Raw genomic sequence first — 19,075 nt, forward strand, 5'->3', positions numbered from 1 at the left:
CATGCCTCAGCATTCCAGAAAAATAATGACGATAAGTGCTTGTTCGTGGCATTTTACCCTCTAGATTTGACCCACATCTGCTTTCAAGTAATTACATAAAATTGGGTGTCAGATCTGACAATTACAACAAACAACAATTACACTTTGGTATTTTGTCCTGCTGACGAATCAGCAAATCCTGACAAACAGAGGGATGGCACTCCTGTTATCTGAAAGTACCTTTTAATAGCACTGGGAGTCAGGCGTCCCTCAGGCCCCTGCTGACAGAGTCAACACAACCCAGGGCTGCTTTGCAGGTCATAAACACTCTGTTGATTGTGGTCGGAGGCTTTTTATCCTCGGAGCAAAGGACAGCAAGCTGGAGGTACCAACACCAAACAATCCCAGCCTGCGGATTTAGACAATGCCCTTGTTAGCAGGTCTCCTGCCTCCTCCCCTCTTTTAAAGTTAAATCAGGATGTTGCATGAGGAAAGTCAGTATTTTAATGTACAAAGTTTAGACTGCTTTAGTTTTCCAGCCTCTGCATGGTCATCAAGTCATCTCGTATTGGTTAAATGTGACGTAGCCTAATGATATTTGATCAGGGCTGATATGACTAAGGAAACAACCTTCATATCAGTTAAATGTGGGCCAGAGGTCACTGCCGCTTTGTGTGTTTAGTGTTTCTGCTGCTTCTGCTCTCAGTGAGCAGCTCGCTGAAGCTGCTGTGCATCCACCAGTGAGCATATACCCCAGGGGGCCAGAGACAGCCGAACCCCCAGTGGATGAGAAGTGTCTGTGCTGTCAGCTTTGGTTCCCAGCGTGGCCTCTCCTCCTCGGTCGCCCCTCCAGCCCCCACCGAGCCCCTCCCTGGCCCTTTGTGTGTGGACCCTGCTCCCTGTGGACTCGCCGCTCTCTGGCCTTTCACATGCGACTGTGTCCAATCACCCCGCTAACCCCCCTCTGAACCCAGAGCCTCCGTCTCCATCTCCAACCAGCTCCTGACCCCGAGAGAGAGAGAGAGAGAGAGAGAGAGAGAGAGAGAGAGAGAGAGAGAGAAAGAGGGAGAAAGAGAGAGGGAGACAATTTTGCTATCACTTGGTTGAAAAAAAAAAGAATCACTTGTATTACAAATGATGATGGAAAAAAAGTGGGCTGTAGTGTCTAATGAGACATGAAAGGGTTTTTCAACCACAATCATCCATCAAGTCTGCGGTTTAATAGTTTGTCATAACTGTACGACCGAGAAATGTAAATAATAGCAATACGAATACTAAAGCTTTTGTAATATATGATGACAGTAGAAAGTGGTGCTGATAATTAAGAATAGACACTTGACAATGACAGAAAACTGGCTAAAAGATGGCAGCTCCGTTCAACTGTGAAAACAGAGTTGAAGCATCCGTCCTTCATCAGTCCTGTCTCCACCACCTCCTCCATCTTGTTTTCCCTCTCCTCCTGTGTCAGAGGTTTGCTGGTTTGTTGGTTTTGGCCCTGACAGCCTGAAGGCTCGCATTGGGTCGACCCGGCCTCGGGAGGATTGGATCACACCTTCCATTAGGAGTCAGCTGTCAGATGGTGAGCTGCACCTGCTGTCTGAAGCAGGGTGGGCCCGCCGCCGCCCGCCCGCCCAACGGTGGAGCACATAATTACTGCCTCAAAGATGATTATGCTGTTTACTCGTGCCCATACGCACAACAGATGACTGTTTCACACTCAGCTCCCTCTCCCCCGCCTCTCTGTGAAGGCGTTTCACCTAGTGATGAGGAAATAGCTGCAGCCAACCAACATTCAGCCCATCCAACCAACAGGTCTGATGCCAGAAATGACCCGTAGCTATTAGCTCTTTAAACATTCCCCTCCCACATAACTTATAATTCATTTCAATGGGCCCAGTGAGAGCTGGTGTAATCTACAAGGCACAGTGTATTCCACTGAAAAATAAGAACCGCCTTTATGGCTTTGGGGCTGTTTGTGCATTAGATGGAACTATCACTGTCCTGAACAGAGAGGTAGATTTTCTCAAAGTGAATGAAGCCTTAGGTACAAACAATATAAACTTGTATGGAAATACATTTTGTGTTAATGAAAAAGAAAGTAAAGTCAAAGCCACTTACATTCTTGCAAGTAGTTATAAGTTACGTTTTTTCCCTTTTTGGTCTAGCAAAATCCTTTGTGTTCATGTCTAGCTGATCTCAATCATAAAGATTAAGTTTTCTGGAAACATGATTAGTTATGTTTACATGGGCGGTAGGTTTTCTTATGACGATCACCTGCTGCATGAGAAAAACCTTTTTATTTTATCCCATCCCCGCAAACTTCAGTAGTGGCAACTGTTGAGATTAAATATTCATCTGGTTGAAGATTCTTTATAGCATTCAACTAATTCACCAACATGTTGCTTTTTACTGATGTAATTTGCGTTTTAAAGATTTTTATTTAATAATCCATAATTTTGTATATTTCTCTAGCTTGGTTAAGAATAATTAAGTGCGCAGTGTAACACATGTGGTCCTTAGAGTCAGATTATTTTATAGATCAATCAATAACTAAAAATTCTAACTGAAAAGCAAAAAAACCCAAACATGTTTAAGTATTGAGAGGAATTGATAAATCCCTATTAAATCCCTTATTGTGAGGCAGGTTAAGTGTGCATCATCAAGTTAAAACAAATGGAAGAATTCGTTCAGGTGGATCGACCTATACATGATAACAATAATAACTCATACAGTTATGCAGCGCCGAGGAGGAAGTTTTTTTTTTTTCCTCGTTAGATTGTAAAACTTGTTAATGCACAGTCTATATGGGTAACACCCCCCTCCTCTCTCTCCCTCCCCTCTCCAGGAGCCGTATTGAGCTGTGGGGCTGGGACATTCCTGGTTTGACGACCAGCCTCGCCGCTGCCATGATTTGCTGAGCAACTCGACACTAGCTTCAAAGATGCGTGTGTGACGGAGGCAGCGGTACAGAGACGGAGACTGAGAACTCGGGGAGAAGTTACAATATCGGGTTGAGACAGACAGGCAGAAAGAGAGAGAGAGTGACTATACCAATCCGGGACGTAACGCTTTTATCCAAACACGCGGACTCCAAACTTCCCACTACCTCAACTCGAGTTTAGACCAGCGGGAGTTGTCGCACCTTCGCCCCGAATCCCGAGCAGCTCGGCGGTTCTGAAAACTCTCTTTCCCTCGTCAACCTCCGGCTGTTTTCATGTTCCTCCCGTCGTTTCGCACTTTGAGCCCGTGTCTAATGGAGGGCCCCGTACGGATTTGCCTCCAGAAGAATGTGTTCTGCTGCTGATTCACCCGACCGCTCGCAGCTTTTGCCCTCCTGCAAGAGAGGTAAGGACGGGCTAAGGGGAGGCGGACAGGGGAGTCCCGGGCCGGCTGGCTGGGAGCGGGGAGGGGGAGGCTTCGGTGTGCGCACCAGGCCAGCTGTGTTTCTCTGGTAACAACAAAAGAAAAAGTGACGTTCAAAGAAGCAGACGGCTCCACAGTGCCAGTCTAATCTGCTTTCCAAACATTACCGTGTTTTCTTAACTTTGTATTGTGGTGAAAGTGGATAGGCTGTATGCTCCGTCTGGGAACCGGGGGCGCCCGTGTACAAATATTAATATTATGTTCATGAATGAACTGTCCACTATATATATACAGTAACATGCACATCGCACAGGCCTACGATAACGCTTTTTTGAAGTGTTTAAAATATGATTTTGTATATCATATATATATATATATATATATATATATATATATATATATATATATATATATAAAATGATATCCTAAAATTTGGATTTTGTTGACCTCAGACTACATCTTTGTTAGATTATTATCTGCAGACATCTGTGTAAAACCATGCTTTGTAATTTGTTAAAATTCACCCCAAAACATTCAGATTATCAATATTATCCATCAGTTAGCCGTTATCTTTGTGCATGCTGACACAGCTCAGTGCACTGTGTTGTCTCTGAGCTGAATGAGACACAAGAAAGGGCATATCAATATTTGTTTGGTAAACAGCTCTGGAAGGCAGGGACACTTCACTGAACATCCCAGTTGAAAACAGATGGCCCGCGGCTGCATTTCTGCTTTGAAAGATGAAAGAGCATTTTTAGAAATGGCAAATATGTCCCTCCTTTGACACATAAGTGTCACAGTCATAAAAGGTGAAAATGGACTGGAGATATGTGAAGCATTACTTTGTTCTAAAGTTATATATTTATTATGGATTCGCTTCAGGAGCCAGCTTTCTGCCACACTTACCACTGTACAGAAACGTAGTGACTTAGACTAATATTTGAAGTTGTGTTCTTTTTTTCATTCCACTCTCCAAAGACAGAGAGGCTTCATTGTTTTAGATAAATCCCCCGAGGGTGTCATAAATGTTGGCTTGGTAAATCCACCTTGGTGCTGCTATAATTTTGGCAAGTAATCAAATTACTGTGCAAAGCATACAAAAGCAACTCTACCTGCCTGCTTGCACGGCGGTTTACCGATTAGACAAGTGATTTTTGATTTGGGATTAGTTTAGTTCCACAAAGGATAAACACACGGGAAGGAAAGGGGAATCTTTTAAACCACTGTAAAGATGCTCATGTGTGAACGTAATCAGATCAAGATCATCAAACAGCTTTTGCTTTGTTCTTATTGGCTCAATTTCACACGTTTCTAAAGCGTCTCGCTCTGCTTTCAATGTGGGAAATAAAAAATAAATAAAAAGGAAACATTATTGATGTGTCAACAAATGCCCTCACTAACGGATCAAGACTGAATGTGCAAGTGTGTGCACATGAACTTATTTGGCTCAAGTCCTGCTGTGTTGTGATCTGCACCGCTGCACCTCAGGAACTTTGAGGATGACAACTCAAAACTTGTTAGCTTTTGAATCGTGTTAAAAATGTTAACATTTATCAGATTTTATAATTTAAATGTCTTTTTCAAAAGTCACATCATAAATACATCATACACTATACATGCAGAAAAATGAAGCCATAAATGTTGAGGATTGTAAACATACTATCAATAATAACTAAGATGAGACTTTTGGTCTTTCACATCACAAATGAAAAGGATGACAGAGTGGAAGTGATAGTAATGTCGTGGCTGCAGAGACAAGTTCTTCACTTTTTTCCCTCCAGTAATTTCCTCTGTCTGCTGTTCACCCCTATCATCAGAGCTTCACAGGGACTTTTGTTACATAGGGGTGACTCTCAGAAAACTGAACACTTAAAAGTTACCGAGAACAAAGTCTTAAATCCCTCTCCAACGCATGACATCCAGTCAGTGGGACACGCATGGCTGCCCTCGGATAAAACACTTTTCAAGTTCAAACAGTTGCTCGAGCATTGTTGCGTCGGTGGGGGACAAGAAGACACTTCCGATGCCTTTCAAATCCTTTCAGTGCTCCCCAATATTGGGTGAGCTTTTGACAGGGGCAGCAAGAGATTTGCTCTTTGTGTTTAGGCTTGGACGCTGACAGCGGTCACTGTAAGGGAGAAATCCCTCACGTTTTGATATTGAGTCTTCATACAGAGACTGCTCCAGGAGTTTTTCTAGTAAGGTGTTGTAATTAACTTTTTTCCAGTGGCTGCTTTCCTTCAACCTGCCTCATTCTAACTTAATTCACTCAATGATTTCCCACCTTTCCTTGAATATTTTTCGGCCCCGCTGTAACTACTACTGCGCTGGCTGCTTTGCATTCTGGTCTGAGGAGAAATTGATTTGTTTTGCTTGAAATATTTCAACATGCCATCATGTTGTTAGGCAGTTGCTTCATATCAAATACATCAAAATAAACTCCTAAATCCAAGCTACAATACCAATAACCTTTTAGTATGTTGGTATGGGACTTTTCCCACAATAACTACGTTTTGGTAATGTGATTGAATCAGACAATGACAGAGACTCAGAGTCATGTTTTTATTTTCAGTATATTTTTGTGACTCGTAGGGAAATTAATAAACCATTAGCCCTTATCAGACAGACCCGAACAAAGCGCAACTATGCCATTAAGCCAGCTTGAATAATGTTTGAGCCATTAGGTTGCTCGCTGATGATAAACACATGTTGCTGTAGGAGAACTATGTTAAGTGGGCAATTTGAACGTAAGCAGCATGTGTAATGATGCCAGCCACTGCTCTCATAATGGCTCTTTTGATTTTTCTGATGCAGTATTATAATCACACAACCGCATACGCTCCAACAATGACAAATGATTGTTGAATAGTAGCAGTTGAGTTAACACTGGAGTTTTTGTAGTAACGATCAGGTGTCATTAAAGGTAAAACCAGGAAGTGAGGTTTCATATGACTTTTAGTTTGGGCATTAAAATGACAAAATGTTTTGTTAATATTGATACAATTAGTTGATCAGTCAATTGACAATTAATCAACACTACGTTTAATAACTTTGGGCATTTTAGTATTTTTCAGAATGGACAAAAAATTGATAACCCAAAGAATTAGTCGACAGATGAAAGAATTGTTAGTTGCAGCCCTACATCCAGCTGTTAAAGAGTTTCAGTGATGGTTAAGTGGATGAATGTCTATTGGAGGTCAGTGTGGTGGGAGAGGGTGTGTCTAATTGGGTGGCTGAAGTATATTTTGGGCGCCTCCCACATTCTCCCGTTTTCTAGGCCATACAGATTCGAAGCCAGGCAGCAAACCTCAGCCCTGGCCCTGAAGCGAATTGAAGTGAATTAAAAACCTAAATCACAATGTGGTTTGGTTGTGTATTTGGCTTCACGCAGTGATCTGTCATATTATTGCTCCAACGGATCAACCTTTGGCTGAGGAATATGTTCCGAGAGTCATAAAACAGGAGAAAAATCCAAACTTTGAGCAGCCACCATATGTTTCATTATCATCACAATATTTTGACAGCTGTAATTAAGTCTTACTCTTTTTCTAAATCTCCAATGGCCAATTCATTTCAGCTTCTTCGTATACCAGAGTATAATTTAGTGGACTGTTGTATAGTTAGCGTTTGACCCGCCAAGCAGCCATTTCCAAACTTTCAACCTGTCTCTTTTGAACTCTTGACACATAGCCCTACTTTTACTCTCATTGCTCAGGGATTGAGTCATGCTGCAGTCTTTTTCCCATTTTCTAATGCTGGCCTTTACTCTGCGAGCTTCGGCTCCCATTCGACAAGGCCAGACCCAGAGCTCAGGCCCCATTAGATGGACAGAGGGGAGATTTGGGCAGCATGCCAAAGAGCCCCCATGTTCAAGGAGCCAGGGGGTGCTGATTGACAACACCCAGCAGCCATGAGCAGGGGGTCGATGGGAAAGATGGGCAGGTCAGAGACAGAGTTTGAGTTGTCGTGACTGCTGGGTTGGTGAGTGCACCCTGCAGCTGCAGCGCTAACAAAAAAGGACTTCTTTCTACCCTCTCTAAATGTATTCGAGGGACAAGCTGTGAGTGGAATTGGATAAATTGAAGCTGTGTTGAAGAGGCTGTGAAGGCAAACGCAGTAGCTGAAGGTGTTGCCCTTGTTTATATGAAGCTGTCATTAGTAGCACTTCTTATCTGCTCCAAGCTCACGCTGTCATTATTTTAACTACGCAACGCATATGTTTCTCAGTGGGACCCCCTCCCCGTTTCTTCTAGGTCCCCCTACTCTGACAGATGATCCAAACAGCCCGGCGTTGACTCGCTTTACTATGCAAGCATGTTACTCCAGCAGGTTACAGATAGGCTGCAAGCTTCCTCCGGTACAACTCCTCTGAAATGTCAAAGGTGAGCCGACTGTAGCCCAATGTATACGCCAGCGTTCAACAGATGGTCGTATTGAGTTTCTAAAAATTCAGTCCTTGAAGGACCAGAAACTGGATAATGACTTTCGAGAGATTTGAGAAATGAAATGAGAAACATCAGGGCGTAATTGTTAAGACAAACAAACAGTTTTTGGAGCAGCAGAAACAGATGTTCCAGCCAGCCACCGAAATGCAGCGGGACGAAGCCGTACGGGCTGGAGATAGGCAGGGCGAGGAGGTCTGCTTCTTCTCTGAAGATGGTTTGTTTTCTGCTAATGTAATGGAAATACAGGCCTCAACTAAATATTGAATATATATGTACTGTATATGTGTCTGTGTTCTCAGCATGATAAGGGAATGTAAACCAATAGCACACACAGAGAAAAAGCACACTGTCCAAGCAGTGTAAAAATACCTCAACATCAAATGGGCAAGGGCGGTTTGAGTGACACAGAAGGATACACTTTGATAGAGACCATGATTTTTTACTGCTGGTAGACTTGATGAAACGACCAAAAGACACAGACAGACTGCAAAATACTTTGTTGGTCCCGAGCCGTTTGAAGCCCACTGCGAGTCTTTTTTAGCCTTACTGTTTGAAGTTTATTTTCTGTAGATGCCTTTTTTTAGGATGTGCTCATAGACTTTCGAGGGAGTGCTTTTTGGCTTGTGTATAAGATATGTGCCTTTAACATGATGCAGAACAACACTGCACGTATGAGAGAGAACAAAACGTTCCCCAGGAGGGTTCGACGTGGCATTTTACACAATACTTGCCTCTTGCCAAAAACAACATATTTTCTCATAATTGTCAAGCAAATACATGATGAGACCCATTGTTCCGCAGCCTTCTCTCGTGCAGTGTTCTCAGTGATTCTTCTGCCCCCGGGAAGATTTCAGGGAGTGAACTTCTGAACTGGACCCTTGCTGACAGCTCTCACTGCGAAGTATTTCAGAACAATCAAGGGATTTTTATTTATTTTTTTGCATCCTCAGCATCTTCCTGTTTGCAAGATTCATTTCTTTTTCCCTTCCTGAAACTTACCCCACTAAATATGCCTGACTTAGTCCGTCGCCTCAGCGCTGGGCCCCCAAGAGCGAGTCTTTTCTTCTTAAAACTGTGAGCAACCACAGCTTTCTATTTCAAATGTTGAACCAATAAGTGACATCTAACATGGGTTTTCTGCGAACCAGAATGTGTGTGCTGTTGAAAAACCAGCACAGGGATCAGCAAGACTATATTAAGGCAAACCTAGTGGCTGGCACTCCCCTCCGGCTGACAAACAGGCGACTTGTTTGAAGGGCTGTTTTTCTCCCAGATCAGAGTGTGAGGCAGTGTGGGTTCTGCTGCTGCCTGCCTCCGGGCCTGTGGTTGTGGGTGCCATTTTGGCCCTTCCCTGCTCCAAGATGTGGCTCCTTAGGGAGCAATGGAACCCCTTATTTATAAATGATATCCAAAGTGAGTGGAGGAGGAATAAAACCTATGGTTGGTCCAGCCTCCTGCATTGTTCTGGGTAGATTGCAGCAGATACTCGGGATGTACCTCTGCCTTGTGATGAAGGAAAACGCATCTCTGGGTTGACTTGACTTTCATCATTAAATAAATCACTGTCATCTCTTTGTAGTGCTCTGAAACAGTAGCAAACACACGCAGACCTACACAGAGAATGAAGTTAGCATACGCCATGGTTTCTCTATTATTGCTGTGTTTTGCTGTTGTCATGTGGTTGTGTTTCTCTTTGCGCCATCAGAGAACTACGTCATCTGTCAAAAGCCCTTCTCACCTTCAAACCCGCAGCAATGAGCAGCCCGGGCCCTAAATATGTTGCAGAGGTTTTTTACGATTTTGACCAAGAGCCAGAAGTGGAAACGTGCGAGTGTGTTGACGTATCACCACCAAGTTTGTTTTGTGATCCCTCGATTGCCGCACAACAAGCGCGGAGTGTTACAAGGCGAGACGGATAAACATTTAGACAAACCAAATAAAGCATTTACACGTTCGGTTTGGGACTGCATATTTATCTTTGGATCCTCAAACTTGTTCGTACAAGGCTGCTGGTTTGTTTGTTTGGGTTTTTGCAAGAGATTTGTGGAGTCGGTGAAGAAGACTAATTCTATTTTAACCTTTTTACATGCGTTTGTTTTTGTACTAGCGGCTGGCTGTGGAGTTCAGGCAATGCTCTCTGTCCTATAAATCCTCCCCCCACTGTGAATATAGAGCCATCGCTAAATTATATTTGCAGACTCAATTTATCATTCTGAGAAATGAAAATACTCTGTGTGTACTTTCTTTCTCACGCCTCTCAAGTGACAAAGAAGAGGCAAACACCCTGAAAGCAGCCCAGTTGAGTTTTTGTTTTAGTTTGATTTTAATACTGACTTTGCAAAAGTTCTTGTTAGTATCTATTTGGACACTCTGTCATTTTGTTTTTGTAGCACATGTTTGAAATTACATTATTTAATATATGTTTCAGTTTGAAAGTAGTTTTGGGCCGCAGCCAGGGACCTATCGGGAGGAGACTGAGCAGAAACTGTTGTCTGCGTCTTTGCCGCTTGTTGCCGTAGAGACTCGGGCAGTGATGGAATCCAGGAGAGTTGGGGAGGGACGAGAGACTGAGGGGAGAAGGGGTGGGGGCAGCTGGATCAGATCACTGTATGCCTATAGTTCACAGCCCACACAACAGACTTTAAAAACACAGATAGTGTCTTGACTCCCCCAGAGAAGGTGGACATTTTCGAGACCTTTGGCAATTGATCATTCTTTCCCTCCCCTGCATTAATGTGTTTTCCCATCATCTCTCTAATCAAGGCTGATATTGAGGAATGTGAATCCATGGCCTCCTCTGCTTCGGTGCCACGGCTGCACAATCCCAGCTCGCCTCTCGCCTGGCGTGATGAATCAGACTCTTGGCACATGTTGGAGATCAGTGCTGCCTGCGGGCAAGACGGCCTTCTTGTGCATTCCTCCTTTCCATCAGAATTACCTTTTCGTCTGAGCAGACGTTCCCCTGTGGACTGAAAGGCCTGTGAAATCAGCCGGAAGGGCCCAGAGAGCTCCGACAATGGGGAAGGGTTGTTAGTTACATGCGCTTTGCAAAAGGTCTCAAGGTGGCCTTGTATGGTGGCGATACCCGGGGATCTGTTTCCAGTGTCCGAGGCCGCTATTGAGTTTCGCCCCTGTGGTTAATCCCGCTGTTCAGGACCTTGGGAAACAACCGTACCTCCCCACCCTCCTGTCCCTCCCCCTCACAGATTCCCAGGAAAAACAAGGCAACGCAGAACAATCTCCAATTAAGATGGGTCTTACATACTGTACCATTCAGTCCCCACTCTCTCTCCCCTCTGTCTCAGTCTTTCTACCTCCCTCCCTTTCTCTCCCCTCTCAGCCCTCTGTTTGTGTCCTCGGCCAACAAGCCTCGGGGCAGAATTAGCGCTGTCTCCCAGGTCCCGGCCCTGGCACTTTGGGAGGGTCGGGCTTTGGTGAACGGAGATGTTGGGGGGGGGGGGTGAAGGGGAGGGGTGGGTGTGTGTCCTTGGTAAACAGGGCATTGTGGGATGTGACTGTCTGATCCCCGGGGGCCTCTCCTTTCATTCCTCCTCTCTTCTGATCCCACACCACGGCCGTGTTGTCAGGGCCGTGGTGTCTCCAGGTTCTGGGACCCGCTTGGCCCTGCTGTTACCCGGCACCTCCCGGACCTCTGGTACTCTATCCTCCCGCAGACACGCACAGCGATACAGCAGTGTCTGACAAGCACACCGTCCTTGAAGATGTATCTCATTTGTCTTCTGCAGTCGCACTCAGTTTAGAGGACTTATTGAGGAGACTTGCATTAACTTTCTGCAGGATGTCAGGATCAGACAATGGCAGTCCAAACCCTTTGAATGTCATTTTCTCATTCTTAAACAGCAAGGACCCTCTTCTCTCCCTTCCTAATTCCCTTATTTGATTCCAAATCATGTCTCTCTTTCTCTCGTCTTCTTTAGCTCACTCTCCTCTTAGTCTGTCCCACTTTTAATAACGTCTCAGTCTTTAATCAGACAGAGTTAGGCCATACCAGAGGCCCAGTGTTTCCACTCATTGGTTTCCTCTGTGGCCCCCGGCTGCCTCAGGGCTCCTCCAGACCAACAGAAGAAACCCATAATGGTCCCCTAGAGTCTCTTCTCTCAGGAGACTCTTCCCAAGTTTTTGGGCCGAGCTGAATGTAGTTAGGCTGAATCATCAATCGGTTTTGGCAGACGTGGATGCGAGCGCAGCCATTATCTGTACGTCTATCTCTGAGCCAAATAAAGAGGGAGGAGAAATGAGTCGGGGCTTGGCAACTGTTCACCTCCCAGAGAATGTTTCACCTCTTTTTACCCCTGGTCTCCTTTTACCCTCTTCCCGGAGAGCTGTTCTGTCTATTTCCTCCCGTATGTTTCCCCCCGTATTGCCTCTCATCTTCTTGTTTTGAATGTATCTCCCTTCTCTGTGAGTGTGTGTGTGTGTGTCTTTCTCTGTCTCTTTCTGTGTGTCCGTCTCCCTCTCACTCTTTCTCTCTCTCTGTGGAGCTGAGGAATGTGTGTGCTGCAGATCTTCTGTCCGTGAGATGTGGGGCGAGTGCAGACAGGTTTGGGGTATAGCATGTGAATCAGCGCACAGGTCAGATTAGACCATCATACCAGAAAAGACTTGCTCTTTCTCAGACACCGCGCTGCTCCCTCACCCTGAACGTCTTCATTTCTAACTCTTCATTCAGTCCGTTACAATTCTCTCGTTTTTGAAGATAAACCTTTCTGATTTATTGGAGATATAAAAAAACATTCTTGCTAGAGCTGCCAGGATTGCTCCCTGTTATCCAATCAGCGTCGGAGCTGCTTGATGATGTGTGCCGTTGACTTTTATTCAGCTGTGCAGTCTCGTGAATCGGAGAGGCCGGGCCCCTACTTCAGTCAGCAGCACCAGTTGTGACCTGCTCTTCCCTCCGGGTCTTTGATGCTCCGCCGCGTTGCTTTTGTCCCTGTTTACCCAATATGACAGGGATATGGGCTAGCACCACATGCGGGCAGATGGGGCTTTAAGTAGTTCCTGCAGAGCGGAGGCCAGAAAGAAGTGCAGGTGCTAACCCCCCCCCCAGAACTCAAACCCCTTTCCCTTCCCCGAGGGCAGCCTGTCAGTGTGTTTATTTTCTCCAGTGTCATCACCAGGGATCCCTCTTGTCCTACCAAGGGATATATGGCGTCTGAGTTCTGTATTTCCCCCAAGATGAATAAGTAAAGGTCCTGCCTCTCAACAGTACATCTCTACTATGAATTTCTGTGGAAGGGAGCATGAAGGCTAAACTACAAAAAATATAGAGAGCTAGGTTACAACGACTAAAAGAGGGACAGAAGCGGCCTAAGAAGACTGCTGCTGTTTTTTCTCGCTTTCACACACTTAAGCCAGGTGTCAGTCAAACATTTCCCTAACAGACATGGGTTAACCCCCACACCCAAAAAAAATAGGAACTTTTCCACTTGAACCCACTGACACTAACCTAATTTTTCTTTATAAACTGTCCCTGTGTCTGTATATCAGCTTTCAACAGAGCAGAGTCTCTTTTGTATGCTGGATGTCTCTTCAATTTATAGCTTTCGATCCCGCCTTGAGAATGGCCATGCATCTACAATATAAGTGCAAAAACAGGAGGGTAAGAAAAGATCAGATTTAGGATAGGAGGAGGAAATCTGGCGCGTGCACACATTTCTTTTTCTTCTCATTTAAGTAGTGAAGTCTGGAGTTTTGAGAAGGGGAGCAGTGAGGGAGTGGGCTGGCCGCAGATCAACACAGGACCAGAGGAGACGACTCAGACCGATCAGACTTCATTTGACAGAGACTTCCCGTCTGTCAAAGGGCCACTCCAGCTTTTCTCTGGGCGTCTGCTCAGGAGGAAGCCGGACTTGCCTTTCCATGCATAAGGTGCTGCCAGCATCGGGACGACTCTGTGATGAGGGACACAAGATATCCTCACGGTGTCTGTCTCCACTGAGGCGGCTTGATGGGGGCGGATGTCAGTGGAAAGCCAAACTGATAAGAAGCAGGAATGATGCCCCTGTGCTTCCTCGTTGAGTCAGATCGGTGGGCCAGATAGGCAGCTGTATGTGTGTTTACACAAGGGCACCCAGTCAGGACTTTGGTGCCCAACTGCTACACCCACTGGGAGGAAGTAACTGGTTAAAATAAGAAGAGATAGAAAGGTCGATGAAAGAGAGAGGGAGTTACAGAGTCAGCTCCGGTTTCTCATCATACCTTGTGCCAAGGTGCATGCACTTGGCTGTGCATTTTATATAGCGCTGTTGTTATTATTGTAATTATATATCATTATTCCGGCAGAGGGAGAAAGATAATTTCCACCGATGACTTGGGGGCAGTGTGCAGGGCCTGTTGCAACTCGTGGGATGGAGAAACGCTACCCTGCAAGATGTGGGTTTGATCTGCTCGAATGAGCGTGCACATATCAAACTGGAGCCTGAAATATAGAAAGTACGGCACATAATGTATTATTTTCAATCCTAAACCCAAAATTACAGATTGTTCATTGTTGTTGAGAAGGCATGATTGTTCCCAGTTTTGAATATTTCTTTTTAGCACTCTTCCACCTGTTTTGTTTTGGATGTTTGATAATGTGTGTAAAACAGAAAGAGCTGGAGGTGACCTCTGGGGGCTGGTCCAGGGCCACCAGACACCCGCTGGTCCACCCTCTCTCTTTGCTCCCTGACCTTTGACCTCAGGGTGAGAAGGGGGCGTGAGCCAGGAGCTGGGAGAGTTTATTATTTCCTGCCTCTTCTCTCCTCGTCGTCCTCCTCTCAGAGAGAGCGAGAGAGAGAGAGATGAAGAGGGTGACAATGAGAACATGGATAAAGCATCTGTGTCTCATTGGTGGGATCATAGAGGAACAGACAATCTACAGAAAGTCAATTGACAATATTTATGATAGATGAATAAGTGTTCACACGGTTTATCACCAGAACCTTTGCTTGTTTTAGATTGTCAAATGTAAAGATTTGTCGCAATTTGATCCGTTTCTTGACAGAAAATGAATCAACCGATTAACAGATGAATCGTTCCTTGCAGCCCTACTCAAAACTGTTACCTACTGGTGTTTCCGAGCCGTACTGCAGCCTTGACAGGAGGCTAAACAAATTGACCTGCTTGAGCGTCGAGCAGATGAAACAATGTTTATGTTACAGAATGAAGGTTGGAGACCTGTTCAGCTTCACCGATCCCCCCCAGACATCATCCTTTTAATTTGACCCAACCCTTCAGCCCAGGTCGGGCCCTTCCGCTATACGTCTGCGAGCCACCGAAGCGCCAGTGTGAATATCACAGCTGGACAGCCATTGTTCCTCCGGCCTCAGGCTCAAACCCTGGTAACCAACCAGGAACCTGGGATCAAAGCTTGCCCGGATTACTCTTAGAAAAAAGAGGAGGAGGTGCCGCTGTCGGAGGGGGTCGGGTTGAAAAGGATAGAGGAATGCTCCTAATTACGTGCCCTCCAGTGTGTCTGGGCCTGCACTTCAGGCTACAGTGAACCTATGAGGAAGCAACACAGTGTGACAAGAGTGATATTAAGAGTGAGGCGACAGTCTCTCCACGGCCACTCCATTAGCGGGAGATCTCAGCGGCCCAGTGGGAGAGAGAGGCAGGGGGGCAAAGAGACTGGACATTCCAGCCTCCGTGGAGACACTGATGTGGGTGAGAACAGGGGTCAGAGGAGAGGGTGGGAGGTGGAGATCAAGGAGTGTGTAAAGAGGATGTGTCGTGAAGATTAGAAGGATTGTCGTACAGGATTCATTTGGAACCTAATAGATTCCCCCCCTCCCCTGCTCAGATCCACCTCTGAAACCCTCCTCCAGCTTGTTATGTCGTTTATTTCTGTCTCACCTCTTCTTTTGTTCATGCCGATGCTGTCACGTTTCCATGCTCTGGTTTGATGTGTTTCTCCTCTCTTCTGTGTGTTGCAGGTTTGCTGAACAGACGAGGGCGTGCGCGTTGGGCAACACGGCTGCTGGCAGGGGTCAAAGTGCACCATGGACAGTGGCCTAAGGGTCCTCCTGTCCACTGTGCTGTGTCTCAGCCAGTCCCTGCTTATCGGCTGCTCGTGTAAGTTGGTGTTCTTACTTTCAGCTTAATATGGATGGATGTGGTGTGATCCCCTTTAAAAAAGATCACTCTTTATGTCTTAGCAGCTTTCATGCATGTTTTCATCAGTTTTTAGCAGCAACAAGGCAGTTGTTTTCAGCAAAAAGGAGGGTAAATATTGGATTTGCATTCATCAAGTGGTCATAAACATGACTTTGTCTGCTGGAAGTGTTAGGGTTGTGTTTTTTTTAAGTTTCCTGCTCCCATGTGGCCAAAAATTCAATTACTGCAGCTTTAAAGTGGTCATTTTGATCCTCTTTTTGTTTCAAAACATATCGGGTTAGATGCAAAAACTCTTTGTAGAGTCACACAAACAAGGAAATATGCATCCGCATTCTTTTTGCCAGATTTATGAAGCCACATGTATGCCCGATTCTCTTTTATAACGCACGTAAACAAGCCTTGTTGCCACACAGTACAAAGGCATGTAGAAATACCCTATAAATCGATACTTGTGCCTCGAGCTGGGTGACATGGCCTAAATATTCTATCACAGTAGATAGATAACGATATTTATCCCACTATAGCATGTTTTCTGGTAATTAAATAATTAAATAGTCTATATAAAATCACATAGTAAAGCCTATTTTTCTTAACTCCTGTGTGAAGTACTTGACAAATGAAAAGAATTTTAAAAGTGATGAAGATTACTCATTTAAAATGAAAAATTAAAGATCATAATAGTTTCAAGTGAAATTAGAGAAAAAAGAAATATCTCCATATACACACTGTTTATAAGTCCCATTAAACTGAGTGATAATATTAATTGTGATGTAAAAACAAAACCTGATCTTCAAATCATTCCCTTAAAATTCGTATTATTTATTCTTATTATCAATTTAGATAGCGTAATTGTGTATCACGATATCTCGATATATCATTTTTTCACAACATGATTCCATTGAAACACGATAAAGTATCTTATTGAATTATCCCCCAGCCCTGCTTGTGCCTATTCATTAGGCCTGTCAATGAAAAAATACAGCAAAGACCTTCAACGTCACTGTGTTGCATCATTGAGATTCTCCAATAGCTGTCGTTACGCGCAGCTGTGGCTGTTTATATCGTGCATACCACTAATTCATCGCGTGTATGCAGACCATCAATGCAGGAAATTCTCAATCATCATCATTATTAAACATTAGATCTTGCTGTTGATGTTGTAAGACTTTACAAAGTGCTTCACAATTCAGGATCAAATGAAAAGATCATTTGCAGGGGTTCATCATAAATAATTCAAAGTTAAGTTTATAAATGCACCATGCACCTGGAAATGTAAAGTGGAATCATTGAAACTGTCATACAGCCTTAAAACAATGTTACCTCAATGTTAGTCTCAACTTCAATGTCCTTCTTCATAGCACCCGCAGCTATCACGGCTAAAACCGTGTACACGCCTGGTCTGAAGTCTGCCTGAAGTGCACACATCCTCACTCCACACCCTTTATAAATACCAGTTCATGTGTGGGGAAAGGGCGTACGCTTGTTTTTTTTGTGCATTTATACATCTGGCCTTTGGTTCTTAAAATAGGTCTATTCTGTACATGTAGCATGATAACCATCACAGCAGGCAAAACAAGAGCAGGCGCCCCCTGAAAGTCAAACTTAATCACTAAAAAGGATGAAGACGTCAGCTTTAGCCACATGGTTTTTCACTGATAATAGATATTTTAGATTTATTATGGCAAAAGCAACACAACAACAAGAGTCAGTTCTTTCTCTATTATTTTTTGTAAAATCTATCTACAAAATACTCCATGGCTTCGATGTATTTCTCACTTAGCCCCAACGTCATGCAGATACTTGCACCTTCATCGTATTGTTTTTGGTGGGCAAAAAATATCTGCATATGTTAATTTAGGGTAACCAAGCACCTATAGCAATATGACTGACTGAAAGTTTTGTCTCCTCACCAGCTCAATATCCCTCTTTCCGCTCTGAGCCTGCCTCCTTGGTTCAGGGTCAAGGCTCTGTTGCTCGTCTGCTCTGCTTAGTGAGTCCTCCATCAGCGGCGGTTTCCTGGCGCTTCAGAGGCCGTCCCCTGGACCAGGACACCCTGCCTGGCGTGGAGATCCTCGAGGGCTCCCTCACCATCCCCTCCCTTAAGCCCAGCCACGTGGGCGTCTATCAGTGTGTGGCACGCTTAGCCAATGGGCCGGCTATCGCAAGCCGCCACGCGCGTGTGGCAATAGCAGGTACGGATACAGAGAATCACCCTTCTGTGCATACTTCTACTCACTTCAAAGCAGAGGGGAAGAAAAAAAGAGGAAGTTGCCTTGAGAAAAAGGAAGGCCATTTTGTGAGTGTTGAACACTTAGAAAGAATGCCTGTTCTCGGCTGCCTGCTGCTGAGTGGCGGAGGGGAAGGAAGCTGTAGGAGTTTTTACTCGGGCACCCTTCCAAATGCCTCTTGACCGGTATCCTTAATGAGCCTTGGGCTTTCCTGTGTAGTGTGTTATGTTCCTGCTGGGATGCCGCTTGCTGTTGGACATTACACTAAGGGGTTGACCCTGATCTGGAACTGTATCAGACATGAATAGAATCGCTCACTGCAACAATAAACAAACCAAGTGATCCAACACAAACAGCTGAGCTCAAGTAGCGCTGGTCGCCTTCATTCTTGACTGCGCTGATACTCGGCTCATGTTTAAATGTCCAATGTTCTGCACAGAAAGTGAGTTTAACTGAAGGCGTCCTCTTCTTCTCTGTCACTGCAGAAATATCAGAATATGAAGATGGCCGACGGCGGTCGTTGTCAGTGCAGGAGGGCAGCTCTGTTCTTATAGAGTGTCCTCTACCGCACAGCGTCCCTCCAGCCCTCCCTAGACTAAGAGTACGAGGGGAGCGGATAGAAGTGTCAACAGGTTTGTCATTTCTGGTTGTATTAGAAATGTTGAAAACCAAATAGAAGGATTATTCTTGCATCCATGTAATGATGTTTTATGATTTATCTGGGGTTTTTCCGTAGAATTTAGAAAAAAGATGTTATTTGTTTACCTATGAATGATTTCTCTATTGAATTTCAAAAAAATGTACTACTTTACTATTAACGTCACCATAAAAATCACATGTACTATGATTGAAGAAATCATCCATTGTGTCCCCCCCATAGTTCACCTGCTCATGATGAAGTGCTCACACTATACCTTGATATTGTGGAAGTTCTCTGTGCCATCA

At 44.7% G+C, this 19,075-nt stretch overlaps 1 protein-coding gene across 1 annotated transcript in view; it reads left to right on the plus strand.

The window, feature by feature from the left end:
* The first annotated feature begins 2,935 nt into the window (after positions 1-2,935).
* cdon (cell adhesion associated, oncogene regulated) overlaps positions 2,936-19,075 on the plus strand; it is a 33,514-nt gene continuing 17,374 nt past the window's right edge. The window contains exons 1-4 of the mRNA XM_079165664.1: positions 2,936-3,324; positions 15,722-15,860; positions 17,816-18,094; positions 18,616-18,762. Coding sequence (XP_079021790.1) covers positions 15,788-15,860; positions 17,816-18,094; positions 18,616-18,762 — 499 coding nt within the window. The 5' untranslated portion in view covers positions 2,936-3,324; positions 15,722-15,787. The remainder of the gene's footprint in view (positions 3,325-15,721; positions 15,861-17,815; positions 18,095-18,615; positions 18,763-19,075) is intronic.

This window comes from Pholis gunnellus (genome assembly GCF_910591455.1).
Source record: "Pholis gunnellus genome assembly, chromosome: 9".
In the NCBI taxonomy this organism is placed as follows: Eukaryota; Metazoa; Chordata; class Actinopteri; order Perciformes; family Pholidae; genus Pholis; species Pholis gunnellus.